A 22,888-nucleotide genomic window follows, 5' to 3' on the forward strand; every position below is an offset into this window, starting at 1 on the left:
TAAATTTCTGCTTTAAAAAAAAAGCATACCGCCTACTCAGGTGGAAGGGAAGGGCATGTTGCCAAATGCCCGGGCTTAAAGTAGTGACCCGAAGGGCCAGGCCCAAGAAGGGAAGGTGGATGGACACCAGAAGAGTGCTTGCAAGCCCACCTTCAAGTTCTCATAATCCCTGACCAGATTAGGCTACTGGGATTGCTGGTGCCCTTGGCCAGTGCTATCCGAAGCAAACATAAATTCTCTCTGCAAGAAGTTAAGATCATCCAGAGCCCCAAACTAGCTGTGCATTCATACATAATGTCCAGCAGTCAATCAAAAATAATCAGGTATTCAAGGAGTCAAGACCATTCAGTCAAAAACCAAGAGAAATATATAACCATGGAAAACAACCCACAGATCATCCAGATGGCCTTGAAACCAAATTAGAACTGATCCAGATTGCAGAATTACTAGATAAGGACATGAAAACCATTATTATAATTCTATTCTACATGCTCAAAACATTAAATAGAGGTATAAAGAATTGATAATTAATAACCTTCCAAAACAGAAAGCACCAGACCAAGATGAATCCACTGGTGAATCTATCTGATATTTAAGGAAGACATTTTACTAATTCTCTAAAATCTCTTTAAGACAATTGAATAAAGGAAAAGGAGGGAACATTATTTTCAGAAGAAGCAGAGTAAATATTTCCTTACTCATTCTCTAAGGCCAGGATTCCTCTAATACCAAAACCAGACAAAGACATAGCAAGAAAAGAAAATTAAAAATCAATATCTCTCATGAACACAGAAGCAAAATTCAACAAAATATTCAAAATATTAGCAAATCAAACCAAACAATGTATAAAAAGTTATACACCACGACCAAGTGAAATTTGGAGATTTATTCCAAGTATGCAAGGCTGGTTGAACATTTGAAAATCAATTAATCTATCATACCAATGGCTAAAGGAGAAAAATCACATTAAAATATCAAAAAATCTTGGGGTGCCTGGGTGGCTCAGTCAGCGAAACATCCAACTCTTGATTTTGGCTCAGGTCATGATCTCAAGGTTGTGAGATTGATCCCCATGTCAGGCTCCATATTGGGTGTACTCCCTCTCTCCCTCTGCCCCTCCCCACTCTCATGTGCTCATGCTGCTTCAAATATAGTTCATAGTAGCTGCTTCAAAGTATAGTTCATTATTTAAAATGTAGAAAAAAATCATTTGACAAAGTCCAACAGCAATTAATGATGAAAACTATCAGTACACTAGGAATGAGAACGTCCTCAACTGGATAAAGAGTATCTATAAAATACCAAAAGCTAATGAATTTTTTAAGATTTTTTTTTATTTATTTATTCATAGAGACACACAGAGAGAGAGAAAGGCAGAGACACAGGCAGAGGGAGAAGTGGGCTCCATGCAGGGAGCCTGAACGTGGGACTTGATCCCAGGTCTTCAGGATCATGCACCAGGCCTCAGGTGGTGCTAAACCGCTGCACCACTGGCACTGGCAGATAATGTATTTTTTAAAGATTTATTTATTTATTCATGAGAGACAGAGACAGAGAACGAGGAGACATACATAGAGGGAGAAGCAGGCTCCTCACAGGAAGCCCTATGTGGGACTTGATTCCAGATCCTGGGATCATGCCCTGAGCCAAAGGCAGATGCTTAACCGCTGAGCCACCCAGGCATCCCCAAAAGCTAATGTATTAAATGGTGAGAAACTGCAAGCTTTCCCACCAATATTAGAAACAAGTCAAGGATGTCCCCTCTCACAACTCCTTCTCAACATTATACTGGAAGTCTCAGCTAATATAATAACACGATACAAGGAAGAAGAAGGTATAGTAACTGAGAAAAAAATAAATAAAACTGTCTTTGTTTACAAATAACATGAACATCTATATAGAAAATTCAAAAGAATTGGCAAAAAAAAATCCTGAAACTGAGCAATTATGGCAAAGTTGCAGGATATAAAGTTAATATACAAATTCCACTGTTTTCCCATATACTAGCAATAAATACATGGAATTTGAAATTAAAAACACAATACCATTTACATTAGCACTCAAACAAATGAAACGCTTAGGTACAAATCTAATAAAATTGTATAAGATCTCTGGGGCACCTGGGCTACTCAGTTTGTCAAGCATCCAACTTGATTTCAGCTCTGATCATAATCTCAGGGTTGTGAGACTGAGCTCCGTGCTGGGTGTGAAACCTGCTTAAGATTCTCTCTCTCCCAGGGCACCTGGGTGGCTCAGTGGCTGAGCACCTGCCTTTGGCTCAGGGTGTGATCACAGATCCTGAGTCTGGAGATCAAGCCCCACATCAGGCTCCCTGCAAGCAGCCTGCTTCTTCCTCTGCCTGTGTCTCTGCCTCTCTCTCTCTCTCTCTCTCTCTCTCTCTCTCTCTCTCTCTGTGTGTGTGTGTGTGTGTCTCATAAATAAGTAAATAAAATATTTAAAAAAAAAGATTCTCTCTCCCTCTCCTGCCCCACCACTAGCAAGCACTTGCTCTCTCTTAAAAAAAAAAAATCATATATATATATAAAATCTCCATGAGGAAAACTAAAACTGTTGAAACAAATAAAAAAACTAAATGAATGGAGAGATATCCCATATTCATGGATAGAAAGACTCAAAAAAAACTAAATGAATGGAGAGATATCCCATATTCATGAAGGACTGAAGATGTCAGTTCTCTCCAACTTGATCTATAGATTTAACCCAATCCCAATCAAAACCAACAAACTGAGTTTAAAGTTTATACAGAAGTAAAAGACCCAGGATGGCCACACAATCCTGAGGAACAACAACCAAGTTGAAGGATGGACAAGGTCTGACTTCAAGTCTTGCGATGAAGCTACACTAATCAAGACTAGTATTGGCAAAAGAAAGGACAAACAGATCAATGGGAGAGAAGAAAAAGACAAAGACATAGTCAACTAAACTTTGACTAAGGAACAAGGGTGATACAGTAGAGAAAACTAAAAATTCCTTAAAATAACACAAGAGAAAACCTAGATGACTTAAGCGTGGTGATGACCTTTCAGATAAGGACCAAAGGCATGATCCATGAAAGAAAGAACTGATGGGCTAGACATCATTAAAATTAAAATTTTCTGTTCCATCAAAGACACCATCAAGAGAATGAGAAGACAAACCACAGAGTGGGAGAAAATATTTGCATAAGACACATCTGACAAAGGACTTTACCTAAAATATACAAAGAATTTTTCAAAGGCATCAATAAAAAAATAACCAGCCTAAAAAATGAGCCAAAGACCATCATAGGCACCTTACCAAAGAAATACACAGGTGACAAGTAAGCAAACTCCACATCAGCTGTCGTCAGGGAAATGCAAATGAAGACAATGACACCTACACACATAGTGGAATGACAAAATCCAGAACATTGACAACTCCAAATGCCAATATGGATGTGGAATAGCAGGAACTCTCATTCATGGCTGGTGGGAATACAAATTGGTACAGCTGCTTTGAAAGATAGTTTGCCAGTTTCTTACAAAAATAAATATTTTCTTACCAATATGATCCAGCAATCATGCTTCTTGGTATTTGCCCAAAGGAACTGAAATTTTATGTCCACTCAAAAACTTGTACATGGATATTTACAGCAGTTTTATTCATAACTGCCAAAACTTGGAAGCAACCAAGATGTCATTTAGTCAATAAACAGGTAAACTTGCTACATCCAGACAATGGAATAGTGTTTGGCACTAAAAATAAATGACCCATCCAGCCATGAAAAGACAGGGAGGAACTTTCTATGTACATCACTAAGTGAAAGAAGCGAGTCTGAATCCACACACTGTGTGATCCAACCCACATGACACTCTGGGAAAGGCAGACGTGGAGACAGGTTGCTGGGGTTGGGGTTGGGGCTGGGGAAATAAGGGATGAAGGGGCAGAGCATGGGATTTTAGGGCAGTGAAAATGCTCTGAATTATATAACAGTGGATACATGTCATTGTACATTTGTCCAAACCCATAGAAAGCACAATCCCAGGAGTGACCCTGAGATAAACCATGAACTCTGGGTGATGATGACGCATCGATGCAGGTTCATCAGGTGCAGCAAATGCAGGACTCTAGTGCACAGGTTGATAGTGGGGGAGGCTTTCTGTTGCGGGGAGTGCAGGGGTATATAGGAAATCTCTATACTATCCCCTCAATTTTGCAGTGAACCTAAAACTGCTTTTAAATAAAGTCTTAAAATTAAAAACTAAAAAGGATAAAACATATCCTCCAAAAAGAAACATGTAGCCAAAGTTTCAGATCAAGAAATATGACCAGGGATAAAGGAATGTTACTTCATTACATTAATAGAGCCAATTCACCGGGAACATAAAGATACCAAACATCTACGTGCTGAATAATGAGGTTTCAAAATACATGGAAGAGAAACAGGCCAATTCCCATGTAGAGTCCCGGGTATTTGTATCTCAGTCACCGACAGAGCAAGAGGCATGAGAGAAGATGTAAAGAATACTATCAAGCAATGTGACCTAATTTATAAAACAGATATGCAAATATTCATAGTGTTTTATCTACAATAGTCAAAAGTGAAAATAACCTGAATGTTCACCAACTGAAGAATGGATACACAAATTATAGTATGTTCATACAATGGGAAAGTACTCAATGTTGAAAAAGAATGAACCATTGATACCTGCAACAATGCAGATAACTTCCAAACTAATTATTCTGAGCAAAAGAAGCCAGACACAAAGAGTAAGTACTGTCTGATTTCACTGGCATCAAACTCTAGGAAATGCAAACTAATGTAAAGCTCTTGTTTAGAATACATGAAGAACTCCTTCACGTCGATAGGAAAGAGACAGATAACATGACAGAAAAAAAAAACAGCATAAGACTGAACACCTATCATGAAAGCCAATGTCCAAATGGCCAATAAATTTGCAAACAGGGTTAAACCTCATTAATCAGTAGAGAACTCCCCATTAAACAAGCATGCCTACACACACCAGGAGGCCTCAGACTAAAAGGACCAAGTACAGATAAGGATGTGGATCAGTGGAACTCTTACATGGCCTGTGAAGGAGTACAGATCAGTACAACCACCTTGGAAATCTTCTTGACCTTATCTACCAACCTATAATTACCCATTACCTAGGATTCAGCAATTGTACACACCTGTGTTTCAGAAAACAAACAAAAGAATGCATGTAGTAGTCAAAATATGGAAACAAAACAAATGTCACCAAGAATGGAAAGGGCTAATGTGGTCCATCCAGGCAGGGGGATACTATGCATGCAGTGATCGAAAGGAACCATGGGGATGATCCCCACAAGTGTAAGGGTGAATCAGAGCAACCGGCATCATGCATGACCCCACTCATACAAAGTTCAAACACAAGTCAAACTGACACGTGGCGCTAGGAGTTGAGGGAGGAGTTGAGGCTGAACCTGGATGACGGGTACCCAGCTGGGCTCACTTTGTTAGCGTCAAACGATGGCACTCAGTATCTAATGGAACACATTTTTCTAAGTATCTCACACTCCCGGGGAATGCAGGGGCCAACTCACCAGTGTAAGTCATGTTGAAGGAACATAATAAAGCCTCTTGTACCTCAATGAGGAAAAAACCTAACTATAGATTTCTCTTTAATGATGAGTGAAGTGTCAGTAACATGGAAATGACAGAAGCTCTCAGGCAAACACAGCATTGGCTCCATGGGCTGTCATCACTGGCCCTAAATTCCTATAGCCCAGAATGAAGATAAAAATGATCCCTCACACCAAAAAGGCTGATAGAGTTTACTTTTTCATTTTGTACAATGAAATCTGTTTCCAAGAGCATTCAGATAATTTATACTAGTCATGAAATAATTTTTGAATGCAAACGAGTGATGTCTTTAAAACTGTCAGCATGATATAAAAGATTCTGCATTAAATATACTAAACTTCCTTAAATATGTTACATTTAAAATCTACAAAAATTCAGAACTCCTGGGTGGCTCAGTGGTTGAGTGCCTCCTTTCGGCCCAGGGTGTGATCCTGGAGTCCTGAGATCGAGTCCTACATCAGGCTCCCAGGGAGGAGCCTGCTTCTCCCTTCTGCCTGTATCTCTGCCTCTCTCTGTGTGTCTCATGAATAAATAAATAAAATCTTTTAAAAAATAAAATAAAATCTATAAAACTTTAACCTGTCTTATGTTAACATAAACCTTTTCTTGCGTATAATCCTTACTGAAGAAGAAATTCTTTAATAAAGGGATGGCAGGCAGTCTATTTTCTACAACTCAAACGTGTTTCTCCCAGAGTGGGCCGCTGAATCCACAGAGGGCAGCATCATCCAAACAGCACCAGAGAGATGGGCAAGTGACTACAAGGATTTTTGTGTCATTTGACTTAACAAAAAGCACATGGAACTTTGATGTACCTGGTAATAAGGGTCCTTGGTGTTCCACAGGCAAAGTACATTCCCATCCACCAGGGAAAGCACAGTACTGTGCGCTGCAAGTGAGCGGCACGTGGGATGCAGGCTCCTTTGACTCTACCAGGCGCTGTTCTACTATCACGTCACTGACACAGCCCTGGGCAGAGCAGAAAATCCCTCGTGGTTCTCCCATCTCCAGCCTGAGAGCACAGAGGCACAGATGACGACTGCAGGGTGACATGCCATAGAGTACATCACACATAGTGCGTCACACCCACTCACTCACCTGCCCGTCCCCACTCCCAGGACAAAGGAGAAGATGTTACTGAAAGTCCAGAAGGTTCCATACACACAACTGCTCACCCCTCCCATGGGCTTTCAGATTTAAACAGACCTGGATTCACGTCCCCGTCTTCCGATCAGTACACCTTGCTCAGACGTGCGGAGTCGGCTCCCGCTGCTGGAAAACAGACCAAACCAGCATCTCAGGGAGGCGGCCCATGATGCGTTGGCCCAGCACTAGCGCTGAGGAGTGAACAGAAGGTTACTACTGAAATGGACTGTTATTATCGATGACTGAGACACAATATCATTTCCCAAGTTTTCCAAGCAAGTTGGGGGCAGACTGCAATATTAGTCTACATCGCCTACTGCTCACCTTGGGTTTGTTCAACTGTTTCACAACACTGTACGTGGTGAAAGCCTATGACCTCAGGAAATATAATCACCAACTCTCTGACCACATCTTACAAGAGCATAAATGACTGAACAACAGCCTCAGACTTCTGTCCCACAGTTTGCGACCTCACAAGCATCCAGTGGGGAGAGCCTGGTGTGCTGGGCAGCAGACCATACAGAAGGGCTCCTAAAGCCTGGTTCATAACTGGAGAGCTACTCAGGGCAGCTGAACAATACACATTTCCATCTGCAGCAGTGGGCACAGCGGTCAGGACCTGGAGGGCCCGGGTAGGGAGGAGAGTGGGCCACAGCCCCAGCTCCACACACACAGGGACTCTGTTCGGGAGGCTGGCGACCAGGTAACTCCGCTCCGTCCTTCCCGCTCAGAACCCCTTCTATCTCCACATCTCTCTTCGGAGCAGGACCATGTTCTAGTTTCCAGGGACCAAAGCCTACACGAATGCCAATACCTTCCTTTCCTGAGCCCCTCGTACCCAATCCATCCTAGCTCTGTCTTCGAGAGGCCTGGGCCCTGAATACCCACATGAAAGATCATGCTAATCTACAAAACAATCCAGAACCCCTGACCGTGGTGAGGAGGCCACAGACTGCCCACACCCCGACTCCTGAACAGCAGCCTCCCTTGGGCTCAAGGCCAGCAAGTCTCAATGCAGACACAGACGTTCCCTCTGACCCATCATGCTGGCTTGCTCTTGGCTCTGAGAATTGAACAGCTTTCCTTCCCCTCAGTGATCTTTCCTGTCTCAAGCTCTCCACCTGCCAGGCCTTCCCACCCTCCAGTGTCGGCAGAGTGCCCCAACAGTCCTCTGTGTGCCCTTTACCACTTCCTTCACCTCCCCACACCCTTGCCCAGGTGACCCCTCTGGGGGCAGATCACAGGGCTGCAGTCAGGGCCCTGGGCCGCCATCCTCCAGCTCAGACAACACCAGCAGACAGGGGAAGACCACTGGGGGCTTCTCCCCTGAGTGGGTGGTGCTCTGTGCAAAGCCTCCAGGCCACCCGATGGGGGTCCACCCTGCAGCATGCAGCACCTGCTCACTGCCCAGTCAGCCACCACCACTTCCCCACACGGTGCAGCATTCACAGTTGAACAAAACAAAGGAGATGAGCTGTTCTACCGGAAGATAACCCAAAGGAAGTCAGCAAGCATTCTGATTGAAGGTTTCTGACTAGAATTTTAGAATCTCTAAGGCCAAGATACTGGCAGGTAGGGAAATGTGAGCAATAAGGCTCTCAAAATAGTCACAGGACTTATGTTCCATAATCTCCCATAAAATAGAGGCTCTGTGATAACAAATAAGAGGCGATCTTTAAAGACTTGAAAATTCTGCAAGAATTTGGAGAGAAAAAAATAAAAAACATTTTGAATATTTTAATGCACAGTCTTCTCCATTCATAAACTTGGTTTTAGTTATTATTCTTGCAACTGCCAAGACATGGCAGAGAATCTCATAGAAAAAAATAGCTAAGTATTTTAAGGCTACCATGATTTGCTTTGTAGGTTTTGCCATTTTAAAGGAACCAAGGGTTAGCACGGAGGCCAGCACGTAGTTGGTGATGAGGGGAGTGTCCCAAGAGGATGCAATGAAATTACTGTGTAGCTCCTCCAAGTGCTTCTCCGAAACATAAAATATCATAAGAAACATAGAAGAAGGGACGCCTGGGTTGTCAGTGGTTAAGCATCTACCTTTGGTTCAGGGCATGATCCTGGAGTTCCAGGATCAAGTCCCACATCGGGCTCCCTGCATGGAGCCTGCTTCTCCCTCTGCCTATGTCTCTGCCTCTCTCTTTCTGTGTCCCTCATGAATAAATATATAAAAATCTTTTTAAAAAAAGAAACATGAAAGAATACATGAAAATTATAATTGTTTCAAAAATTTTAAGAAGCCACCCATTGGATGGATAAAGAAGATGTGGTATATATGTAAATGGAATATTACTCGGCCATCAGAAAGAACAAGATTTTGACATTCCGTAGACATTAGACTGTGTTATGCTAATTGAAATAAGTCAGTCAGAGAAAGACAAATACCACATGATTTCACTCATGGAATTTAAGAAACAAACAAATAAAAAAAAAAGAGACCAAAAAAAAAAAAAAACCAGACTTAAATATAGAGAAGAAAATGGTGTTTGTAGTGGGGAGGTGGGGGAGGGGTAGAGGAAGTAGGGTAGGAGGGAAGAGAGGGTGGGGAAAGGGGGCGTGGGGATAGCATACAGATGAACAGGTCAAGGGCACACATAACCTGATAAGTGCCAGGTAATGTATGAAAGTGCTGAATAACTATATCATACACCTAAAACTAATATAACACTATATGTTAATTACACTTAAATTAAAAATCTTTTTAAAAGAAAAAAGTGCTACTTTGAGTGAAATACAGTTTCATGAGAATTAAAGACATGAATATTTTTTTTAATTTTTATTTATTTATGATAGTCACACAGAGAGAGAGAGAGAGAGGCAGAGACACAGGCAGAGGGAGAAGCAGGCTCCATGCACCGGGAGCCCGATGTGGGATTTGATCCCGGTCTCCAGGATCACGCCCTGGGCCAAAGGCAGGCGCCAAACCGCTGCACCACCCAGGGATCCCCAAGACATGAATATTTTTAAAAATAAGAAAAAGACTCCATCCATCAAACTCTGATTAAATTTTGTATTACTCCTTCAACATAAACTTTTATGCACCAAGGATTATCTTAATCTCTTCTGTAACTCCTGTCACATTCAGCACCACGATTTGCAAGTAATAGCATTTGCACACCAATTTACAGTATAAAAATCATCTTCATACATATTAACATGCAGATTTGGATATATCAATAAATACATTACATCATTTAATACTTATGATACCCTTTAAAGTTGTTTGTTATGTTTCTTCCATTTTACAAGTGAAAAAATTGGAGGTGTCAGTAAGTAATGAAACTCATTAGTGGCATTGACACAGTGGGACTTCACATTTCTGACTCCTCATGTAGCACCTCTGCACAGCGTACCCAGACCAGGGGCCACAGGTGAACTCACAGCTCCACTGACCTATGAAAGCATCAGCAGTGGAGGGAAACTGCATGGAGGCAGCATGGGTTCACCGTCAAACAGCACAAACTGCCTTCTCAGACTCTCCCTGTTGCCCTAAGTGACTAGGCCTGTGTACCAACACCTACTCACCTGTGCAGGTGACCAGGCTCCAAGCCACCCACAGACAGCCTCTCCAAAGAGCTTGGCCACTCCCACACCTGTGCTGCCTTGACAGTGGCCAAAGGACATCTAATGCCTCTGCACAAAATGCATGCTGGGCATTCCTGGACACAGGTGCACTTACCCCTGGCTTTGAGCTGCTGGCCATCCCAACTGACTTCCACCCATAAGCCACTGGAAATCTCTGCTGATATAGGAACCCTTGGACAGAATGGGAGCATGACTGGGAGAGAGGAGAAGGGGTAGGGCTTTCAGCTCATGAAACAAATTATTTTAATTGCTCAGGAACAATCAGATAGCCATTTGAGAAACAATAACAAGAAGAATTAAATTTCAGATGGATTGTAGGTTACAAAGTACGATTAACAATTGAAATACAAAAACTAGAAAAACCTACAAAAATAAAGGAAAGAATTAACATCCTTAATATTTAGAGAGCTATTATAAATAAATGAGAGAAAGCATAAAACCTCAAAGAAAGAAAAAATGCAAACTGCAGAAAAGCAATAAAAACCCACAGTAAACATCATCCTCAATGGGAAAAAACTGAGAGCCTTTTTCCTAAGGTCAGGAACATGACACAGTTGCCTACTGTTACCAGTGTTTAGTACAACATAGGACTAGAAGTCACAGGCACAGCAATCAGACAAGAGAAAGGAATAAAATTTGGCATCCAAATTGGTATCGAAGAAGTAAAACTCTCACTCTTTCCATATGACATTATACAATGTAGGGAAAGCCATAAAGACCACAAAAAAACTGCTAGAAATGATAAATGAATTCAGTAAGGTTGCAGGATACAAAAATCAATATCCAGAAATCTGTTGTATCCCTATCTACTCATAATGAGCAGCAGAAAGAAAAATTAAGAAAACAATGCCATTGACAACTGCACCAAAAACAATAAAATATCTAGGAATAAACCTAACCAAAGAGGAGAAAGACCTGTACTCTGAAAGCCATAGAACACTTATGAAAGAAACTCAACATGATGCAAAGACCTAGAAAAACATTCCATGCTTATAGATTGGAAGAACAAATATTGTTAAAATGTCTATGCTATCCAGAGTGATCCACACATTCAGTGCAATACATATCAAAATACCACCAGCATTTTTCATAGAGCTGGAACAAACAATCCTAAAATTTGTATGGAACCACAAAAGACTCCAAATAGCCAAAGCAATCTTGAAAAAGAAAACCAAAGCTGATGGCAGCACAATTCCGGACTTCAAGTTCTATTACAAAGCTGTAAATCATCAAGACAGTGCGGTACTGGCACAAAAACAGACCCATAGGTCAATAAAACAGAACAGAGAACCCAGAAATGGACTCTCAGCTCTATGGTCAACTAATCTTTCCTACAAAGTCAGAAAGAATATCCAATGGAAAAAAAGACAGTCTCTTCAATAAATGGTATTGGGAAAATTAGCCATATGCAGAAGAATGAAAATGAAACTGGATCATTTCCTCACACCACATACAAGAATAGACTCAAAATGGATGAAATATCTACATATGAGAAAGGAATCCATCAAAATCCTAGAGAAGAACACAGGCAGCAACCTCTGTGACCTTGGCCACAGCAACTGCCAACAAGACACATCTCCAAAGTCAAGGGAAACAAAAGCAAAATTGAACTATTGGGACTTCAGTAAGATAAAAACTTCTCCACAGCAAAGGAAACAGTCAACAAAACTAAAAGGCAGCCTACAGAATGGGAGAAGATACTTGCAAATGACATATCAAATAAAGGGCTAGTATCCAAAGTCTATAAAGAACCTCTTTAACTCAACACCCCCCAAAAATGAATAATCCAATTTAAAAATGGGCAGAAGACATGAATACACATTTCCCCAAAGAAGACATCCAGATGGTCAACAGACACGTGAAAAGATGTTCAACATCACTTATCATCAGAGAAATATAAACTAAAACCACAATGAAATGTCACCTCACACCTGTCAGAATGGCTAAAATCAAAAACACAACAAAAAAGAGGTGTTGGTGAAGATGTGGAGAAAGGGGAATCCTCCTACACTATTGGTGGGATTGCAAACTGGTACAACCACTTTGGATAATAGTATGGATGTTCCTCAAAAAGTAAAAATAGGGCTACCTATGACCCAGCAATCACACTACTGGGTATTTATCCAAAGGAAACAAAAACACCAATTCAAAAAGAGACATGCACCCTGATGTTTACAGCAGCATTATCAACAATAGTCAAATTACAGAAGCAGCCCAAGTGTCCAACAAGTTAATGAATGGATAAAGAAGATGTGGTGTAGAAACAGGATGGAATACTACTCAGCCATAAAAAAGAATGAAATCTTGCATTTGCAATATCATGGATGGAGCCAGTGAATGTTATACTAAGTGAAATATGTCAGATAAAGACAAATACCATATAATCTCACTCATTTGTGGACCTTAAGAAACAAACAAAGGGGAAAGGAAGAGAGAGAGAGAGAGAGAGAAACCAAGAAGCAGACTCTTAACTACAGAGAACACACTGTTGGTCACCAGAGGAGAGATCAGTGGGGGGATGGAAGAAATAGACGATTGGGATGAAGGACATGCATCATGATGAAAAAAACAAAATAAATAAGATGACTTTTGAAATAAGTAAATAAATAGCAATAAATTCACAAAAAAGATTAATACCAGTGCCCAATAAACATATAGAAACAATTAGTAATCAAGAAATGTGACGTTAAGACAAAATGATGTCATTTTTCATATTCTAACTTGGCAATAACTAAATGATAAAATTATCATGTACAGACTTTTTCTCATATACTGCTGGTAAGAGAATAAATGGGCATTAACTTTGGCTATTTGGCAATGTAGGTCAAAATATTTTTAAAAGTACATATTGATTCCTAAATTTTCATCCTATAAACTTAAAACACGTAAATCATTGTACATTTCCCAAAATGTATTTCTTCAAGGATGTCCAAAATAGCATTGATTCGAATATAAAATGCAATCACAGTCCTTACATTCAGCGGGACACAGTATAGACATTTAAAAAGATTACATTAGGGCAGTTTACTCTGCATATTAGTGAGTGCCTTCTCGGTGTGAGAGGAAGCTCAGCCTAGTGGGCCCTAAAGAAAGGGATGTTCCCGGAGGAGTAGACTTGTCACTGAAAGATCTACACAGGGCCCTATACAGCAACCTGAGCCACCCAGACCTGGTCTCTCCATCTCTCAGAGAGCCTGTCTATACCTTGGCTCTGGTTTCTCCTTTCTGTTGCCATTTCCTGGCAACAGGGTGGCCAGCAGCTCCCATGGCCAACCTGCCATGCTCTGGTGCGGGAAGAGTGACCATTTCTTCCTATCAAACCCTGAACATCCCCTATGAGTTTGGGCCAATTTGGGGCACTTCTCATCCTTGAATTTATCATGTAATCAGAAGGATAAAAGTGTGCTGACCAGTCAGCCCTATGTGTCATGGGACTGGGACCCCCAGGGCCTGGCCAGAAGAGAGAAGAATGGCCACCCAAGAAAATTCAAGGACTATTGCCAAGAAAGGAATAGATTCTGAGAAAAAAAAAATTCATGTTTGTCTAAGTATATATATATATATATATATATATATATATATATATATATATTAGTATTTAGATGCTCAAGAAAGACAAAAACTTTAATACATCCACAATAATAATAAATATCCACAAATACAAAACTTGAGATTCTTCAAAAGACACCATTTCAGGGATGCCTGGGTGGCTCAGTGGTTGAGCATCTACCTTTGGCTCAGGTCATGATCCCAGGGTCCTGGGATTGAGTCCCACATCAGGCTCCCTGCAAAGAGCCTGCTTCTCCCTCTGCCTATGTCCTTGCCTCTCTGTCTCTCATGAATAAATAAATAAAATCTTAAAAAAAAAAGACACCACTCAGTGAGTGAAAAGGCAAGCCATAACGTAGGAAAGATGAGCAACACATAAAGCTGAGAAGGATATCCAGAACATACAAAGAATTCCTACAAATCCTCAGACAAACCGACAGAAAAATATGCGAAACGCACCTCATGAAAGATCTCCAAATGGCCAAATAACTAGAGAAGATGTTCATCTTCATTAATTATCAGATAAATGCAAATTGAAATGAAAAACGAAAACCGTACACCCATCAGGATGGTTAAAACCAAAAAGGCTAAGAACACTGAGTTTGGATGAGCTTCCAAACCCTCCAGAAGGAGTAGTAAAGTTGAATCAGCCACTCAGAAAAACAGACCAGGGAGCAATTCTGTGCCAAACACACAGCTAACCGTGAGCATGTGCATCAAGAAATGTGTAACACAGAACACACATAAGAATGCACAAAACAGCGCTATTCATGATTCCAAAATCAGAAACAGCCCAGATATCCACCTGCAGCGGCACGGGGAGAGAGGGGCATCTGGGGCATGTTCATATAATCACATACGTTAGTCATCCGGTGGAGTCAGTACCAGCCCACCAGCAGGCAGAACTGGCCTCAAACATCAGGGAGCAGGAGACTGGCCATCTTTGAGAAGGAGGCAGGTAGCAAGGACCCGAGGTCCACAGGGCTCTGGGATGCTGACACCACATGCTCCCAGACCTATGGAGCGATCATCTGCATTTGCCCAAGAACAATTCCCCACCCGGGTTGGGGATTCACGTGTTTGTAGCCTGGCATTTTCATGCAGTGGGCCTTGGCTGCTTCCCAGGCCAGTCCTTGTTACCTGTCCCTAGGGAGCTCCTTCTGGGCCCCCCATCAAGGAATGACTGAACTACAAGGTATGAAGGCAATGCCCTGCTTGGATGCTGCCAACAGCTGCCCATCTTTCTGAAGATAGAGACCAAACTTGCAGCCCAGCCCAGCCCAGCTGTTGGGGCTCATCCTACATCACATTCCCAGCCCCCTTCGTTGACCTCCTGAGACCGAGCTCGTTCCTCGGATTTGCTCATCCCTCAACAACACAGGTGTGAACTGCAGGTCCACTTACACAGATTTTTTTTCAATAAATACAATTACAGGACTGTATCATTCTCTAGCTGATCTTATTGTAAGAATAGAGTACACAGTCCATATAACACAAAATATGTGTCAGTCAACTGTTTACGGGAAGGGCTTCTCAACAGTAAGCTATTAGTACTTAAGTTTTCAGGGAGTCACACTTTGTATAGATTTTCAACTATATGGGGAGTGGTCACACCTAACCCCCATGTTTCACAGGTCCAGGTCCAGTGTTTATAGATACATACACATATATATAAAATCACATAACTGATTAACATCTAGCTCTGGGAGAGGAATATAGATGTCTATTTTCTCAGTATTGTATCCTAGTAACTAATACATGATAAATATTCAATACATATCTGAACTGCTGAAAGAAGACAGCAGGACAAACTGCAATCACTGGGCTAAACTCCATATCAGCAGACCAAGACTTCACGCCTAATCTAACTGCAGCCTCAATGCCAGGAATGCAACTTTTTATACCATGTCCCACAGACTCCTTCCGTTACCTGAGGAAGCTGACCTTGCCCGAAACCATGCATTCTCCAGCAAAGTCCTTCCACGCTCTTTCCACCTTGGAAAGCCTTTCCTTTCCCATGGCTCCACAAAGCTCCTTCCTGTGGCTAGACGGGGATGCTGACTCCTGCATCATTAAATAGCCAATTTGATCTTTAAATTTATTCAGCTGAGTTTTGTTAACAGATTTAGCAGCAGTGATGGGATGTGAAGCGACATCTAGCAGCTTTGGGGACAAGGAGAAACACAGGCATACACCTGCAAGCACGTGGAGTTCTCCTGACTTCCCAGGGCCCTGGGTGACTTGTGCCCTGCTCTGAGCTCTGCACTCCCTGTGTTGAGCTCCTGACCCCATTGGATTTCCACGGTTCCCCGTGTGTTTGGAAGCCCTCCTCCAATTGTGTCCCCATTCTCCCCAGATTCCACACTGGGAACTGCTGGTGGTTATCAGACTGGGTCCGACTTAAAAATTGGATGTGGTCCTGGGTCAAACTGGGTCCAATTTAAGCCAGTCTGAGTCTAGCCCAAGGCCTCAGGTGAATGAAATTTTGTCTATATATAGACAAAGCTTGAAGCTAATGGAGCTAATGGAATCTCTGAAGCCAAAAAGGCTGGAAATGCTGAGGTCACAGGTCAAGCATTTGAAGGCTGCTAGAGTGCTCACCACCTCGAGGAGACTCTCACAATAGGATGGTCATCACAGAAAGTGACAAATGGGACCATCATTAACGTATCCTTGCTGGGTTACTCTGTAGCAGAAGAAGATCTAAAGTTCTGCACGTGACCCAGGTCAGAAGAGACCCCAGTTCTGGCTCTCCTGAGGCTAGAATGAGCTAACAGGGAGCCAGGCCACTGATAGGTGTGAAGTGGGGGTAGCAGCAAATCAGACACAGCCACAGTATTGAAGTCCTTTCCGAAATTCTTAAACATTTTTAAAGGTAATAGTACTCTTTATACTTAGCTGCTTTAATTTCAGGGGAAAGAAAAATCTACTGCCTTCCTGTTAGGTGGACTGAAGAAACCCTGACTTTACAGATGTTGTTCTACTTCCCTACCACAAGGATCTGCAACTAACAGGACACTGTCGTTTTAAGGTCATTTCCTTTTTCAATGATTGGAAACAGAGCCAGCTGTCCCCTAACGTCCTGCATGGTCTCTGGCACCACACTCCACACCCCTGCCCAGACAGTCCAGTGGGCAGTCAGAGCCAGCGCAGCCCCGCCGGGGGTGACACCTGCTAGCCTGGCTCCATCAGCCACCCAGGACTTGCCCAGATACAGCATTCCCACCTTCAGGAAGATCACCCCCAAGAAAACAACTGGCTTTGAGCCTGTCCTGTCCCTTGTCAGCCCATCCAACATCCACTGGGTGTCCAGGCTGCACAAGCTGGGCAAGGCGTCCCTCAGACACCCCCAGGAGTGTCCCTCCAATCCGCCCCCCAGGAGTGTCAACCCTTCCCTGATTTAAAAAACAGGGATCATCTTAACTGCTCACTTCTCTCTCGAAGAGAGAACATATTCACAGTTCAATCACAATGAAATTGCTGGTTGAATGCTGATGAAACACCCTGAGCAAGGACCCAGTTGCAAGCAGGAACCCAGACAGCTTGAGGAATGGCTAAAAGATAGGGCATTAGTAGGCAGGGATTGTTAGATAAAATGGAATCTGATGGCTAACTACCTTATTTGTGTGTGAGAGAGAGTTATCATTTAATGTGTGTAATATGTGATTATAACAGGTATGTGTTTTTTATCTTAAGTCAATTAATTAACACAGTGTATTATTAGTTTCAGATGTAGAGTTCAGTTATTCATCAGACCTATATAACACCCAGTGCTCATTACATCACGTGCCTTCCTTCATGCCCATCACCCAGTCACCCCATCCCTCTACCCACCTCCCCTCCAGCAACCCTCCATTGGTTTCCTATAGTTAGTAGTCTCTTACGGTTTGTCTCCCTCTCTGATTTTGCCTTATTTTATTTTTCCCTCCCTTCCCCTATGCTCCTTTACTTTGATTCTTAAATTCCACACATGAGTGAAGCCATATGATAATTGTCTTTCTCTAATTGACTTATTTTGCTTAGCATAATACCCTCCAGTTCCATCCATGTTATTGCAGATGGTGAGATTTCATCCTTTTGGTGGCTAAGTAATATTCCACTTTGTATATATACCACATCTTCTTTATCCATTCATTCATCTGTTGATGGACATCTGGGCTCTTTCCATAGTTTGGCTATTGTGGACATTGCTGCTATGAACATTGGGGTGCAGGTGCCCCTTCAGATCACAACATTTGTATCCATTGGGTAAATACCTAGTAGTGCAATTGCTGGGTCATAGGGTAGCTCTAGTTTTAACTTTTAGGAACCTCCATACTATTTTCCAGAGTGGCTGTACTAGCTTATATCCCCACCAAAAATGTAAGACAGTTCCCCTTTCTCCCCATCCTTGCCAACATTTGCTGTTTCCGGACTTGTTAATTTTTAGGTATGCATTTTAAAATCTTGTGAATATTAGAAAATATTGGAGGTTTTAAAACAGGGAACTGAAATGGATGTATCAGAAAATAACTGCAATCTGGATAATGACTTGACGGTTCTATGATTAAAGGATGAGAAATTAGTTTTAAAGTGTTATAATAACTCACACAGAGATTGTTGAAAGTATCTTTAGAAATGTGGTAGTGACAGAACAGAATATTTCAGAGTAATAGTAAAATAATTGAGAAACTAGATACGAAGATGGGCAAAGAGAAGAGAAAGATTCATTTGTTTCAGTTTGGACAACAGGAATGAGTGGGAATGTGAGCAAGCTATGGAATATAGGAAGAGGATCAGGTTATTATCAGGTTATGATGAGAGGCGAGACATCACAAATTCAGCTACAAACAAGGGGAGTTTAATTGTGAATCTGGGGCAGCCCATTAGAGATCTTAGAAAATAGATTTGGGCATTTGTAAGTCAGGAGAAGAGTAGGGTTGTTCCATGAAAGAGAGGTATATGCAAATGACCTCCAAAGGCCAAAGGAGTCAGAAGACCAAAGAAAAATGCTTAGAAGTCCAGCTTGACAGGAAATGGTTTATTAAGGGAACTTACGGATAGAAGCATGTCTTGGGCTGCCACAAAGACAAGCAGATCTCCACAACCCCACCTCCTTTAAGACCTGAATTTATCGCCCTGGAAGCTAGGAGTACATGTTTAGGGGACCCCCCCCCCCAAAAAAAGGAGAATGTTAAGAATGTTCTGATCTGGGGCAGATCAACATACACTGATGGTGTACGTAAGTGTGTGGCCAAACAAAAGAATGGTGGTGGGGGCGGGGGGAGGTCATGCTCAAGGTTTCAGGTCACAAACTGGTTATCATGGCAGATTTGCCCAAGATGGCATTAGCCTGATTCACAACAGGGTCTACAGACAGATCTGGAAGTTATTAGTATATAGGTAATGAAGGATAGTCAGAAGAAAAGTCATCAGGGGCAAGCCTCCCCCTGCCCCACCCCATCCTAAGAGCAAAACTGCCCTTAAAAGGAAAATGAAAGACCCCTATTCTGTTATTCTAGACTTTCCTCAATGCCCCTGCTCTAAGTCATCCTACTAAGAGGACTTAGAACTTGTGTGTGACAGAAAGAAAGGGACTAGCCTTGGGCGTCCTAACTTAGGCCCAGGGGCCAGTTCAACAGCTAGTGAGATATTTAAACAAAGAGCTTGATCTGGTGGCCTGCAGCTGGCAAGCATGCCCTAGGGCAGTGGTGGCCACTACCCTCTTGGTCCCACCACAGACCTCTTGGTCTTCACCACCCTTGAAGTAACCCTCCACCCTTTCCCACATGAACGACTACTTGATAGCTAGATGAGCATGGGGACAAAAACCTGATTGGGTGACAGGTGCATGGGGTTAATCAGATTAAAACAGTCTACACCAAAGAGGCCATAAGAACCCCTAGATTTGAACACCAAATTGTCAACTCTACCCTCTTGGGTCCCCTTCCTCTTTTTGTAACTGTTGCTCAGTAAACTTTTCTTTACCGTGGCTCAATAAGCTTTACTTTGCTGCCCATTACCCTTCATTTGGTCTACCTCTTGATTCTTCAAAGCAGTGTGACCAAAAATAATGGGCACCAAAGGAAAAGAAATCCTTCACAAAGGTAATAGTTGAAACTGGTGGATGAGAATACAGAAAGACATGTAGAAGAGAAGAAAGAAAAACCAAGAGTAGAAGTCTATGGAACACTGACATGAGAAACACAGGTGTGATAGGACAAACAGGAATTGAAAAGTAGCCATTAGTGATAGGAGGAAAACCAGGAGAGTGTTGTCCTAGAAGGCAAGGGAGGAATGGACTTCATGATGCCAGGGTTCAGGGGAAGAAGCCATATTGAGTGAGATGAAGACTGGGAAGGAAGAAAAGTTCCTGAATTGGGTAGCTATGTGAGCATGGGTGTATTTTAGTGAGAGTAGTATCAGAAGAGCAGAGGGACAGAGGGTTACAGAGTTGAGGAATGAATAAGAAATAAAGTATAAAGAGGCCAGTTCTTTCATAATTGGCAGTTCAGCAAAGGAGAGCCAGTCAGGGATATATTTAGGGAACTACTGAGTTGAAGGAAAAAGTTTGTAAAAAGGAGGGTTGAAGGAAATCCTAATCATTGGGAAAAATGTGTACCCAGTTGCCAGCAGAAGTGGTCTCCAGAGAAATGGGGATGGGAAAGGAGAAAAGGACTTTAACCTATTGCTTCCTACAGTTTTATAGAGTGACATTCAAATGGCTTTTACACTTTGAATTAAAAATATTTTTTAAACATTAAAGAAACCCTCTCATGCAATGATGAAATAATAGGACTTTACTTGATCAAATATAGAGTTTACTATTTGAAAAAGAAGAAAAAAACACAAATTAACAAATTTGCTTTGAAAACTTTTTGGGTTGGTATTTAAAGGGTGAGGCAAAAACACCTACTCAAAATGTGATACTGAATTCGAGGTGAATTAAGGCTTTTTTTTCCCTTAAATCTGTAGGGTAAGGTCAATATTAGATTAAAGAGTTATTTAAAACAATTGAAATTCAGTCAGAAATTAATTTATTGAGGTAAATCTCTGTATTATGGAGTACTGGTAGTTTAAAAAATGAGCTAGAAGTGACATTGTGGCTTTATTTGTATTTATTTTATATAAAGTATATATTTTAAATCTCTTAGTGTTCTTCAGAAAAATGGAACTAATAGGAGGTGGATATAAATATAGATATAGATATAAATAGGGAGATTTATTATGAGGAATTGATTCATGTGAATATAGAAGCTGAGAAGTCCCATGATCTACCAACTATAAGCTGGAGACCTAGGAAACCCAATGATGTAATTCAGTCTTAAACCTGAAGGCCTTAGAACCAGGGAGCAGATGGTGTAAATTTCAGTCCCAGGAAAGATATGAGACGTCCTATTGTATTCAATGAGGCAGGAAAAAAGAGGGTGAATTCTTCCTTTTTCTGCTAATAGCTCTACTCAGGCCCCCACTGGATTGGATGAGGCCCATCTACATGGGGGAGGCAATCTGTTGAGTCCAGTGATTCATATGCTAATCTCTTCTGGAAATACCCTTCCCAGACACACCCAGAATGTTTAATCTGGACACCATACTCAAGTTGACACTTAAAATTAAAGGTCACAACATGCAAGTTGGTAATTAGCAAATTAATAAATAAGTGTTTTTTATAAAAAGTTATTTTATATGGAAGGCTTAGATGCAGAGTGCTAGAATTAGTAAAACACAGCTAGATGCCAAATTAAAAAGTTTACTTATTAGAATTTCTTTTTTTTAATATTTTTTTATTCATTCATTAGAGACACAGAGAGAGGCAGAGACACAGGCAGAAGGAGAAGTAGACTCCCCACAGGGAGCCCAATGTGGGACTCATCCCAGAACCTGGGGATCATATTCTGAGCCGAAGGCAGATGCTCAACCACTGAGCTACCCAGGAGTCCCACTTAGTAGAATTTCATTGGAAGTAATCTACGCCTTTTAAAATAGAAAGGCTCCTGTATACATATATTTAAGTAATTTTGGGGTATTGATAGAAGTGTCAAGGAAGATGAGAAAGCCCTAGATAGGGAACTTGAAAAGCCCGAGGGCACAAGAACTCGTGGAAAGGGAGAGTAGATGGGAGAAGTATTCATAAAAAGAAATAAGAAGTCAGAGAAAAGCCCTGCAAGCTGATGCCTGAGTCCTGGTGTCAGAGGTAGTATATAAGGTGTCAGAACCTCAGTCCAATCTCTTCATCTAGTTGCTGTTCCATTCTGAAGACAGAAGGGAGAATATAAGGAAAAAGAGGAGACATGAACATAACATGTCCCCCAACCCCTGCCAATTGCCAATTACCAATGCAGAGCAAAATAATATGTGCAGAATACACCCTCTTAGAACCCCAAGGTATGTTGAAATGAGTAGAATATTCACCGGCTACTTAGTGAGCACTTCCTGTAGTGAGTATGGTAAGTGTTGGGGATTCCAGAATAGATGGTGTTCTTGCCCTGAGAGATCATCCAGCAGGATGGATGTTGATTTGGACATAAACCATTACACAGCAGTTTGAAAAGAGGGATGTTAGGCATATTTTTACTAAGTATAATTTGAACACTGAGCCCAGGAATAAAGACCAAGCAAGTGCCTGGGGGTTTGGAAAGAGCTTCCTAGAAGAAGGAAACCTTGAGCTGGAACATGAAAGAAGAAGAGAGGTGTGAGAGTAGAGGATGCTGACAGGATGGGGGATAGGCTGGGAAAGAGCCCAGGCAAAGACAGGCAAGAGGGAGGAAGCCTGCTTCTGTAACAGGTGTAGACAAAACGGGGTGACTGGTGGGGAGTGGGGGGAGGGAAAAGGAGGGCAGAAGGCTGCAATGTATGTTGGGCTGTATTTGAAGGGCTTTGAGACTCACTTTGGAGTATTGTGTTCCACTGTCAGTGTCCTACTGAACTCTGACAGTGTGCATTTATTTCTTTCTATTTAAAATTTGCCAACTTCATTCCAAATTTTTAATAGGCTCTTCATATGAGATGGGA

The 22,888-nt window shown here is 41.7% G+C and overlaps 1 protein-coding gene across 1 annotated transcript in view; it reads right to left on the reverse strand.

Moving 5' to 3' along the window:
* The window catches only part of WDR27 (WD repeat domain 27), a 218,575-nt gene that overhangs the window by 141,064 nt on the left and 54,623 nt on the right, over nt 1-22,888 (reverse strand). Inside the window, 3 exon segments of the mRNA XM_055310420.1 lie at nt 6,421-6,471; nt 6,473-6,617; nt 6,812-6,877. Coding sequence (XP_055166395.1) covers nt 6,421-6,471; nt 6,473-6,610 — 189 coding nt within the window. The 5' untranslated portion in view covers nt 6,611-6,617; nt 6,812-6,877.

Source organism: Nyctereutes procyonoides, unplaced genomic scaffold (genome assembly GCF_905146905.1).
Source record: "Nyctereutes procyonoides isolate TBG_1078 unplaced genomic scaffold, NYPRO_anot_genome, whole genome shotgun sequence".
Classification (NCBI taxonomy): Eukaryota; Metazoa; Chordata; class Mammalia; order Carnivora; family Canidae; genus Nyctereutes; species Nyctereutes procyonoides.